Source organism: Gavia stellata, chromosome Z (assembly GCF_030936135.1).
Source record: "Gavia stellata isolate bGavSte3 chromosome Z, bGavSte3.hap2, whole genome shotgun sequence".
Lineage (NCBI taxonomy): Eukaryota > Metazoa > Chordata > Aves > Gaviiformes > Gaviidae > Gavia > Gavia stellata.
This window is the reverse complement of record NC_082637.1, coordinates 13,091,964-13,104,345: the sequence shown is the minus strand read 5'-3', so window position 1 is coordinate 13,104,345 and position 12,382 is coordinate 13,091,964. Positions and strand designations below refer to the sequence as shown.

Below are 12,382 nucleotides of genomic sequence, written 5' to 3'. Positions count from 1 at the left end.
TCAAAATGCCACGTAAGTCATATGCCATCTCTTCCCTGTGGCGGTACTTTGCTGGACATAATTTACAAGGAAAGAGGCATTTAACTTGACATCTTGCAAGCCAGTTCTTTTAGGAAAATCACGCCCCTTTGTTCTGCCTATAAGACCCTCTCTGAAGTGGTTGTAGCATCGCAGATCACAGTCCACGCATACACACACCAGGCTCTACTGCAGGACTGAAGCTTTATAATTTACTTAAACTTTTGCAGGCCTCGATGATGAGAACTCCGATTTCATTAATGACATCATCTGCTGACATCTAGATATCTAATTTCCTGGGTGCCTCATTTTACAGCCTGCTCTGAATAGGTGACCCATCAGAACTCCAGTGGGATGTGGATGCTGTTTTCTGCAGTGTTCACAGTCTGCCAGCCACAACTGCACATCCAACATCATGTACTTAGGAAAGCATAAGGCTGAGGTGATCAAAGGATTTCTTATTGCTTGGGTTGTTAGAGACACTCTGATACGACTGCAGGGAATATTTTGTGGAGAATATTTTCTATTCATTGGCATTTCCTCTGTAAAAGTAGCAAAATTTTCTGTATGTAAGTATCTAACTTAATATAACAAGAAGAGAGTCTGGATAAAATCCTTCCACCCTCATCCAAACACAATTCTTCGTTAAGGTTGTTTCAAAATTTCCTAAATATGTTTCTTAAGGAAGAACATTGCAGGAAGCGTTGACATTTCAAACTCTTTGTTTTGATTCACATGGAAAAGTTAAAAATTAGTCTTTCCCATTAAAGAAAAATCCCATAGGAATTCTGAGTTTCAGCAAATTTTAATACCTACTTCTAAAAATTGAGTTTTGGCTTTCTTTGGCCAGGAAGGTGTCTGTTCCAATTAACACCTCCTGTCAGATCCAGAATCCAAATTGTCATGTAGGCAAGGATGTTGCAGCTCTTCGTAGTGGCCTCTTCCAGTAGTTTCACAGCCAATTGGTTGTACCTGTTCTATTTTCCTGTAGTAATCAAATTTGCCATTTTTTGATTACTGTATTGTTATACCAAAACATAGATGCTTGACAGTGAATCTTTTGATGACCACTACATTTTGAAAATCACAGTAGGTTTAAACATTCCTGACATCAGTAAGCAGGAACAGAGACAAGATAAATGTAGGTTCGTTAATCTGTTACATGTTTACTATCATTAGGGAAGTTGAGGGAAATTTATACTCTGGCTGAATATCTGACCTCTCTCTTCTGATTTACAGTCACTGAGAACCTGATTCTCTACTGCTTTGTGCCTGGTTTACTCATGTAGTTTGTGTAACATGGGTGTAAAATGATGCCTGTTTGACTTGCACTGATGTAAATGGCTACGTTTGGTGTCAGGCAGTGGGGGGTCACATTTGAGAATATCTGAGGTTATAAAGCATATCAGCAAAGTTTTGCAATGTCTTCGTCATAGTTAGGATGTAGCTTCATCAGAGTAAATTGATATTGTATTGATTTCAAGAACCTGTTTGACTTACGCCACTAGAAGTTGGAGCCATGCTCTTTGTAGACAAGGGCATACATTGAAAGAAGAGGTTCAGACTGAATACAAGGAAGTGTTTTTTCACCATGCCAGTTGGAACAAGCTGCCCCAGAGAGGTTGTGCAGTTTCCATCCTTGGAGGTTTTCAAAACCAGATAAAGCCCTGAGCATCCTCCTGTTCTGGCCTCCTGGCTGACCCTGCTCTGAGCGTGTGGTTGTACTAGAGACTTCCTGAAGTCCTTTCAAATTTGAGTTACCCTATGAGTCTATGATTCCCAGTTGCCGTAAAGTTTACTAGAACTTGTAAAGGAAGGAAGTGAACTGGGGGTCTAAAAATATAAAACAAACTGCACCGTATTATGCAGTTAATCATGTACATTTACAGGACTTAATGCATATGTAATGCACATGGCGCCTCTTGTCCACATCCCTTCCAGTATCCCATGAGATGGAAACAACACTGGACTTGCTGTATGGGTATACCAACCCCATTAGTCTGCAGGGCATAGGGCTGTGCCCCTGCATCCTCTGCAACACGTGGGCTGGACTGTCTTTATTGAGGCATCATTAGATATTTTAGGGTTAGGGTCTCTGTAAATAATTCACATTAAATGTATTTGTGTTTTATTCTTGCGTGCTGGCTTTCTGGATTAGATTTTTCTCACATATTCCCCAAACAGTCTCACACATTTGATATTTAAAAAGGAGAAATGTTAAGAATTCAGGAATGCAGACACCGAGATGAAATTACAATTTCTTTTGGAATGCCAACAAAAATGCTGGGAGACTGATGAGATTTCCTGTCATATCGGTCTGCAAAAAACTGTTCACTGTTTTCTTGTTTTCCTTGGAAAGGCTCAGTATTTCAACTAATTAATTTTCTAATTCCTTGCATGCCATTCTTTAGGCATTGCAGGGCAGGTGTCCATTGATGCCAATGGAGACAGATACGGCGATTTCTCTGTGATTGGAATGACGGATCCAGAGGCAGGCACACAGGAGGTAAGGAAACAAACACCATTGCAGTTGGCCACTGATTAGTTAGCCAGTGTAATGTAACATCATATCATCTGTTTACTTGGTGGGCACCTGTTTATTTAATACACACATTAAAAGGTTATTGCTTAATCCTGTCAATCTGGGGCCCAAATCCTTTCTGTAAAAAAATTATCTTGAAGTAGTTATTCTAAAAACTTTTTTAACTTTCTTAACTTCTTTTCTGTAACAGTACATGTCTTTCTTCATATGCTGCTGGAGTCTTTAAAATCTAAAGGATGAAATCTCACAGGCTAGCTAAGCATTGATAAATTTTGAATATGAGGAATTATTGTTTACAATGAGTAAGGCCTTTTATTGACTGGTAAGAAGAAAGATTAATCTTATAGTAACAAGGATGCATGAGTTACCCTGATGTATAAACACAGTGAGTACACGTATTTTAATCTTACGCCATGGTCAGACACAGGCAGGAGTGTAGACCTTGCCTCACCTTGTTTATCAGGCAGTAAGACCTGAGCACCTTGTTTTCAATGATTAAGACATGTTTTAATCAGGGGGCTCCATATACACCACGTGGGTTATTCCATTGGACACAGCAGGAGTGGAAGCAGTCAGGCTGTGAAAAACAGTTTATGAGAAATAGCACCAGGTGCCCGTAGTGAATAAATAGCGTGACTGGGTTGAGTTTATTAATACATACATTGCCCAAACTCAGCTGCAGCATCATCTGTTAGTTGCAAAGTCAGCATCAACCTAAGTTTTGCTGGTCTCCGCTATTTCATCAAGCTCAAACGTAAAGCAGCAGTAATCTGAACTGGACATTTCTACATGTGGATTTGAATCTGGTGATGTTACTGTTCTTGTCAGTGGTGAGGCAGAGACAGACTCAGGAAGCCTTTTTAAATGAATAAGGGTGTCTAGTGTGTTTTGGTGTGCAAAAGTGACTGAAAAACTCCAGCAGTAAACTGCAGACACTCCCATGGTTAGGAGTAATCATCATTAATTGAAGCTAGGAGTATGAATTGGTTTGGATAACTTTGGTTTGAACAACTTGTATCTCTTCTGTTTGTTCAGTCCATTAGCTTTTTATCTCATTTATCAATTCAGTCTCCCTCTCCTAGCCTTCCTTCCATTGCTCATTCACTTGCAATTTAAACTATCTTTTTTTTATGTTAATTTCTCCTTTTATCATGTTGCTCATTTTAATTTCCCTCTTCTTTGTTTATGATACATACAAATATACATGCTATTAACATATTTTACATGGGTTTACTTATTATTTGTGTCTGCTACATTCATTTCTACCCTCACACCTCACTGTAAAAACACAGGTTTTTTGATGCCTTGTTTTATTCACTTTGCTGATTTCTTTCTTCTATGTCCTTATGAGAATGTTTCTCAGCTGAACTGAGCCAAATGAATGGGTGTTTGGGCAGAGCTGTCTTCCCAGGCCCATTCACAGAGTTTAAAGCTAGAATAAAACATCAGATTACCTAGTCTGACCTCTGCTGTATTACAGGCAGGCAGGTTTCTTACCCTTGCAGGTGACTACAGCTCACACAGTAACAGGTGTTTGTTTTCCACTTGGAGACACTGAAGAACAGGGACTGCCTCGCTTGCTCCCTCGATGTTTGTTCCACTCTTTAACGACTCTTGCTCTTTAAAAATCTATGTCCTACTTCTGATCTGAATCCATTTGGTCACTGCTCGTAGCTGTTTGTTCGTTATAAGCCTTTCTGCATGCTTTTATGTTTAGTAAGCCCTGCTGGTAGAGGACTCTCCCACTCCTGTTTGATAAATTAAACAATCTCTTAATGAATAGTCTGCTGCCTGCAAATGGTCTCTGAGGCTTTTTACCCTCTACTTTTTCCAGTTTACTGAATTTGCCTTTATTTTTGAACAAATGTTAAAAAAAGTATTTCTTCTAAGGATTTATCTCCCAGTTGCAAAACTGGGAGAGAAATTAGCTCCTTTATTTAGTGTGAAATCTGTCTTGGTGTATCTAACCTGGGCAACTGTTATCTGTCTTTTAACTCTTTCCCTTCAAAATGAAGTTTAGGTGAAAGATTTGAACCGGCTACAAATGCCTTGAATTCTAAACCCAATGTATTAATAGATGTTTCTTATCCGTGGTAGGACAAATACGTCTTTTGATATGCTTCTGCCATCACTTCTGACTACTTCAGTGTCATGATATTTGGCCTTTATTACTGTACATAGATTCTTTTTTTTTTTAACTATTTTCAGATGAGTGACTGACTGTTCTTAGCCCAATTTAGTCCTGCAACTTTGCAGTAGATCAAACATATGTTATCTTGAATAAAGCATGGATTTACTGTTGAGGACAGGACTGAAATTCTAAAGTATCTTGATGAATTGGTCTGAAATAATAATCCATGCTACCAGAATAGTAAGCGTGAAAGGCCCTTTCTGTGTAAATACCAACAACTGCAGAAATACAAGGTGGAGAATGAGAGACTGTCATCATTCTTCAGAAGATGTGAAGATTTTAGCTGAACATGGTCAAGTACATGGAGATCCTTGCAAAATAGAAAAGTTCAGCCTGGAGTGTGTAGTTGGGAGCCTCAGCACACAAGGTACTTGAAATGATACTTTCACTTAGCTGGATGTCAGTTCTGAGCACTCAACCCACTATGGAGCATTTGAAGAAAGCCCAGGGAGAGCCGGAGGAATATTCAGAGGGTTAAAAAAAGTTGTGTGAACTGAGTTTATGTAGAAGAGAAGCCTGAGGGCAGACCAGATAAGAGCCTGTGAAGATGTCAAGGGATGTTTCAGAATGGAAGAGTCTCTGCATCCACTGGCAGTTGGGTAAGTAGTGATGGAAAATTGCAACAAGGGAGATACAGGTTTACGTGTTAGGGAAAACGACAGACCGTAGCTAAGTTCCAGAATAATTGCCTGCAGGAATTGTCAAGTCTCCATCTTTGGAGGCTTTTATGAACAGGTTAGATAAACATCTGTCAGGAATGCTTTTGTTCATCTGATCCTGCCCCGGGGCAGGGCATGCAGTACGTAACCTCCCACAGACCCCTTCAGCTCTTTTCTCTGTGATTCAGCATCCTTCCACAGGAGTCCAAGTGAGTGATGCCGCTCTCCTGTTTGTTTTACTTCCCTAAGTTGATAGGAAAATCTTTTCATTCCTTTCTTTTTTTGCATAGGTGATTGGGGACTACTACGGAAAGCAGGGGCGTTTTGAAATTCGATCAAATGTGAAATATCCTTGGAATCATGGCAGGCTGCGACTAGATGAAAGCCGAGTTTCAGAGCACACAAACAATACACCGTGTAAATCATGTAAGTTTAGTGACTTAATTCTTGTGCCCAGGCTGTCAGAGAGAGGAATCCATGTGGTGATGCAATATAACGGGCCATATTAAACTGCTTAGCATAGTTGTCCAACTGAGACATCATGACTCTGTCTCTCTGCTGACTGTTTGGGAAGTTAAGGTCTGGCAGCCCTGGGTAGTACGTGGTCTGAATCACTTCCCTGAACTTAAACATGACAGTAATCATGATGCACCCAGGGCCCTGGAGGCTTTAGGACTTTCCAAGGGCTAAAAGGTAAAATCTCTTTTAGCCAGAAAGAAGGATATAACTGAAATCCCAAACAGAGAATAATCATATTGATAATTAGCAGCTGGGAAGGCCAGTGCTGATGGGAGCAGTATTCTCCCAGTGCAGAATGATTTTCAGTGCTATGAGGAGGCACGGCAAGGGGTCCAGTAAGCTGAGAAGAGGTGAAGTCAGTTGAATGGGGCAACACCTGTGAATGCAGAAGGCTGGGACTACCCTCCACAGAGAAGGTGTCCTCGTTTTCCGGTGTGCTGACTTTGCAGACCATGTTGTAGTGAGCAGGATGTTGCAACGAGGTAAGGGTAGAAAGATATGGTTGCCTCAGTGGCAAAGGCTGGTCTTAACCTTTTCACAGGAAACAAGTCCTGCAGTGGAAAGGTATCTGTGGCCTGATAATTATTCAATCCCTGAAAAACCTGTATGTACACACATGCTGTAGAGACTGTTTCCAGACCATAACCTCTATGATCACCGTGGTGTAGCTATGCACCTTCTTCCTTCCACACATCCTGATATACAGACAAAATCCCTTCAAAGGGTCAAGGATAAATGAAAAGGAGGGAGCAGTTTAATTTCCTTAATATTTCTCTGTTCCTTTCTACAAACCCAGGTAGACATGGAAAAGGTAGCAGGCTGCACCCACATGAAAATTCCATTGTTCTTCGACTGTTCTTCACTTTGCAGAGTGACAGTCCCTACTTGGGCTCCCCTTCAGCCACTGTGTCCCTGTTCTGCCTCTGTTGAGATTCGGAGCAAGGCAAAGCTCATATGGGTTTAACTTGGAATAGCATAGGTTCAGAAAAAAAAATATTTGAGAAGCTGTTGGATAATCATACAATCATTTTAATAAACCTGGGTGATAGAGGGTTATGATGGTAAACTAGGTGAAATGAGTTTGTTTCTGTTATAATGGCTCAGGGCATATTCAGTGCTGATTCCTATTACGAACATCATTGTAATCCCAGTCTGTGTTATGATTCAGACCAAGCTGTCCAGACCAGTTTCTTAACAACATTCCTGTGTATCACATCTCTAGAGTTGTGTCTTCATCTGACACTGATCTTGGGTGCTTGTTTATCCCCAGGGAAGGCAAGGACAAAAATAAATGTACAGAAACTGGAACTGAGGAAGAGGTTCCCATGCTGTCCTGAGCTCTGAAAGGCTTTAGTTATTATCTGGTGTTGGTCATTCATTTCCTAGTTTTGTGTATTTTCCAATACGTCAGTGCAAATAGTTCTCAATACAAGAATATTGATTGATTGTTTTTCCTCTCTTCAAGCAGGTGGTCTAGGAGAGTCAGCAGTTACAGGAATAGTTGTGGGCGCCTTGCTTGGAGCAGGATTGCTAATGGCTTTTTACTTCTTCAGGTTAGTCCAGTTCATTGAAAGTTCTGTAAACTCTTTACTTGTCATTCGAACTTCTCAGCTCCTGGCAGCACGTCCTTCATAGGAGACAGAGAGGCACCGTAATCATCTGTGGTAACATTCCCATCAAAGACAAACACACTTTGATGGTCCTTTTGTGTATATCCAAATCATTTTATTGACTCAGGGCCTCATCGTATAACCACTTACATCTCTGAGTAACTTTACTCATGGAAGTAATTCCAGCAAGTTCCAGTCGCTCACAGTTGCTTTAGAAAAGTGCCCTGGCCTGAAAGCCTTCTTTGTTTGGTACTCCTTGCCAGCACAATTGTGCAGGCTGTGGTCGTGCAAAAGATTTGTATCACCTGCCTGGTACTGTGCTTAGTTTTTGAGTATAGAGTGGAATTGTACTGGAAGCTAGAAAGAGGTTTCTGTTTCGGTGTAAGAGAGCATTTGGATTTCAAAGCTGTGCATTTAACTTAGTAAGCTGAGGTCAGTGCAGGGTGATCAGTGTTTTATTCCTATTTAAGTAAAATAATTCTTAAACTGCTAGTCAGCAAATCTGAAGTCTTGAGAGTTGATCCTACACTGACAGAATAAATTAGTTATACATGTTCAGCGTCTTCTATGTACTATAATTTATCCTCTTATACTATGGAAAAGGCAGAAAGAAGAATAGAATTAACCTCTGCATATAAGAATCAAATAATTCTATCCAATAAAAATACCTGTTTGTAAAAAAATGTTACCAAAATGAAACAAGCAAAAACTGCCTCAATTCACTAGCACACTTCCAGGGTTTCAAAAGATCCCAGAACCAGGATTATTCATCATGTGCTTACAACTGAAATTCTGCACGGTGATTTTATTCTTGCATGTGTTTGGTGCTTATATAATACATTGTTTGTGTTTGAGATAAGTTAGCTGGGACTGATTAAAGACTCTCTTTAAAATAAAAAAGAAAATACAAGTCTGTCTTTATATTGTATGTCATCAGAGGTTCTTGAAACTTTTATACATTCTCAATCTGAGAGGATAATTTTTAGGTGTGTTTTTTGGCATTGCTGATATTGGGAAGGAATGGGTATGTGAGCACAAGAAATGAGGCAAAAGACATGTCCTGAGCTGGTATAAAACTATGCAAAGTGTCATTGTAGGAACAGGACTTAAACTCTTAGTCATCTGGCACAAAGATTTGGATTGGGAATCCATGTTAGCAAAGGTGAGTGTCTGTAAAAGTAGATGTACACACCTGAGCTCAACACCCAGTCATTGTATTTATGGTCAGAGGGGAGAAATGAGCACTTCTTTCAGTGCAGTTCATGTCATCCTCTTGTAAAACCTAAACCAGGTCAGAAGAATCCCTCTTAGAAATGCCTGTTTCTCTCCTTTGGCTGAAGGAAGCCGTGGGTACTCTGTCAGATGGATCTGCACGTTGGAGACATCTAAAGACACGTAGGTGAATTTCACCCTGGAGATCTGATTGCACTCACTCAAAGCAGGAATAGGACAACCCTCTAATTCCACTATTAGAATAAACATATGAAACATAACATATCAGGATGGGTCAGATTTTCAAAAAATCCAGGTCTAGCAATTGTGTGCCTGAAAGTAGTTTGTACCTGCAGCTTCTGTACCTTTCAAACTGTATATGTACCTTCTGATTAAATCTCATTTGGAGATACAGTTTGAAAGGTATAGAAGCTGCAGGTACAAATGAGCATGCAAACACAGTTTTGAGTGTGCATGCAAAGCATTAAAAGACCTGGGTAGTAGTTCTGATATGCAGCTTTGAAAGGATTTAAAGAGCTACATTTCTAAAATGTGGACCTGTCCTTGTGCATGAACTGCTACTGTGCATGCTCTGACCTGTGGAAGGATCTGACTTGAAAATACTTAAATGAAGTAAAGAACGTAGGTTTTTCAAGTTATTTTGGAGCCTACTGATACAGACACAAATGTCTAGGGAATCTTTTCAGAACTTGTAGGTTCCTGCTTTCTATTGAGCCATGTTACCCAAATTAAAACCTTGGTGTTTTGAAAATCATTGTTCCACTGCTAGCTATCTAGCTCTGTCTCCTGCTACACATGCAGGTGGAGCAGAGCTTTCCTTGGCATACAAGCTTTTTGTCATACATTTGCACAAGTAGTGGTGTATGCACATGTGACTGGACTAATGCCCTTCTGAAAAATTGGTCCTGAAACTGAGTAGAAGCATAAATGCATAAAATATAAATGTGAATCTTCTTATGATCTTGGGGGGGAGATTTGGGTACTGAAGGGGAAACTGCAAGGCAGTCAGAGGGCTTGTTTGTCATATAAAGTAACATAACAGAATTCTTCAAAAGGCCCTAGAGGAAGACACACAGGAAAAGCTGTGTCTGATGCATGAGCAATTGTATTTATTTCTTATCTATGATCTACAGCCCTCTTCTTAATTCATCATACTACCTCCTCTGACATTACAAACATAGTAGCTTTCTCAAAGGGAAATGAGAAGATTAGTTGGTTAATATATAGTTTCAGTGAGAAACACAACTGAATAAAGAGTCAGATCAGTTGTTTGAACTCTGCCGAAAGTGCTTCCCCACCCCGTATACTGGAAAGAAATTTGGCTTTGATCAACATAAAGCAGTGATGTGACACAATTCACATGACACTTCACAAAAACTTCCTAATCACTTAGATCAGAAATTTTCAAAGGAGCAAACGTCTGTGTCTTGGTGCTTTGAGACTGCCGTGTAGAAATTAACAGGCATTCTTGAGCCTGGGTGAAATGTTTGGAGGCAAACTACTTTAATCTTTGACCAGGGTTTCATATTCTGCCACATTTCATTTTTCAACTGGCACCCAGCTGTCCCCTACAGGCATTCTTTATAAGGGAAGTCCTGTTATCCTATAGCTGGAGAAGGATTTCTCACTCTGTTCCTCTCCTTTCATGCAGAAAGAAATACAGAATAACTATTGAGAGACGAACTCGACAGGAGGACTGTAACATGGGGAAACATCGGCAGTTACGTGAAGACTCCATTAGATCTCATTTTTCTGCCGCATAAAGAAGAAGAAAAAGAATCCCATTCTTCCTAGGGGAAAAAAAGAATTAAGGAAAAGGACACAACCAAAGACATCAGTGTCAAAAGAAGAGGCTCTTGAAGAACTCACTCTTTTAAGCAGTAATTTTGTCTTAATTTCTTTCAGAAGCTCAGGAATGATTTACTAATCACATTATGCCACATGGCCTTTCATCTCATGAAAAAAGAAAATGATGCAGTTTGACGTTATAGGAAGTACTTAATATGTAAAGACGGTATTTCTTAAGGCATATTCTAAGGGCAGGAGACATGGGTTTAGTTGATGGGGAATGCCTCATTCTGTTCCCTTTTTTTTTTTTCCCCCCAGTTCCTACCACCTTCTTCCTTAATTGCATCTCAACCAGGGGTATCAAATATGGTTTCAGAGGCATGGGTGCTGGTTGCTGTCAAAAGGAAAAAAGGGATTCATTTGGGGTATGATCCTGCATCACTGAATCATTGCCATTGATTACAGGGGATACAAGACTGGGCATATGGAGTTTAGCTCTGGGAGTGAACTGGCACTTGGGTGTTACTAACTCCACTGGGGTGTAATTAACTCCACTGAGAAAGTCAGGCAGGTGGAAACACATACAAACCATTTTTTCGTTGTTTGTGCAGTGTCACAATCAAAAGCACTGATTCTCCCTCTTAGGTGCTGGGAGTTAGGAAAAAATCCAGTGAAGGATGAGGAGTTTCACTAGTATGAAATAGGGAGAGAGAAGACAATCAGGCCCTGGAGAGGACTGGCTAATTCCTTAGTCTTATATGTGTTTTATCATGCTCTTTTCTCTCCACTGCCATGACTTTTCAGAGAGGCAAATACAGTCCATGTAGAGCCTGCTCCTGTTCCCAGTGAAGTCAATGGCGAAATCCCATTAACTTCAGTGAGCACAGGACTGCATCCAAAATTGTAAATATGAAAGTGTTTGTATAGCTGAGGCAATTCAAAAGGGGATCTTTTTTTGTGTAAAAATTACATTCCATGCTACCATTTTATTTTTAGGATATTTTTAATCTTGTATTTTTCTATTAAAGTATCTATTTTTGCTTTGGTAGGATTAAAAATGAAGGGAGAGGATGTTTTGAAGACATATTTTTTATGATAGGAGTAACACGCAGGGAAAGCCAACAGCTGTAAATACATTTTAGAACCAGTATTCAGGGGAGGAACAGTGACTTTATGGATAGTAACAGACTTTTTGCACCACTTTCTTGTCCAGGCATGTGCAACATTTAAACAGTTATTTAAACAATATAAATGCAGTTATTGAATTGTCTATGTGATGGTGGCCCTGATCCTGAAAATAATGAACTTTTCACATGTTAAATAGTCCTACATTAATCACTGAGACTAACTATTCGTGTGTGTACAGTTAAACACACGAGGAACTATCTTCAGGAATCAGGGTGGTAAAACACTACTCTAGGGCTCACTTTAATTCTGCTGCCATCAGTATCCCTGGGACTTTGGCTGTTGACTTTACCAGGAGCAAAACTGAATCTGTGATGAACTAGCTACTGACAGGTTATTTTATACTAGTTAAGAGATCTCTGCGCTTTCTAGTCAACAAATGGAAATGAACAGTACATACTACAAATGTGGTGAAGAAGACCCATAAAAATATTATCTGTGGGAAAATCCGGCTATGACTATAGTTCTAGTGCATGAAATCTTTTGGTTTATCCTATTTTGATTTCATAAGCAGTACTTTCCGGTCTCAGCTGTCATAGTCAGACTTGAAAGTTAATCTCAAAACTGGCACTGAAGCCTGTGGTCTACAAAACTGCTAGGTCCTGAGAAGCCAGAGTGCCAATTCACTGAAACCAGT

General features: G+C 39.9%; 1 protein-coding gene across 1 annotated transcript in view; it reads left to right on the top strand.

Annotated features, from left to right (window-relative positions):
- NPR3 (natriuretic peptide receptor 3) overlaps positions 1-10,535 on the top strand; it is a 40,880-nt gene extending 30,345 nt beyond the window's left edge. The window contains exons 5-8 of the mRNA XM_059834365.1: positions 2,430-2,524; positions 5,701-5,836; positions 7,395-7,482; positions 10,424-10,535. Coding sequence (XP_059690348.1) covers positions 2,430-2,524; positions 5,701-5,836; positions 7,395-7,482; positions 10,424-10,535 — 431 coding nt within the window. The remainder of the gene's footprint in view (positions 1-2,429; positions 2,525-5,700; positions 5,837-7,394; positions 7,483-10,423) is intronic.
- Positions 10,536-12,382: the final 1,847 nt, after the last annotated feature.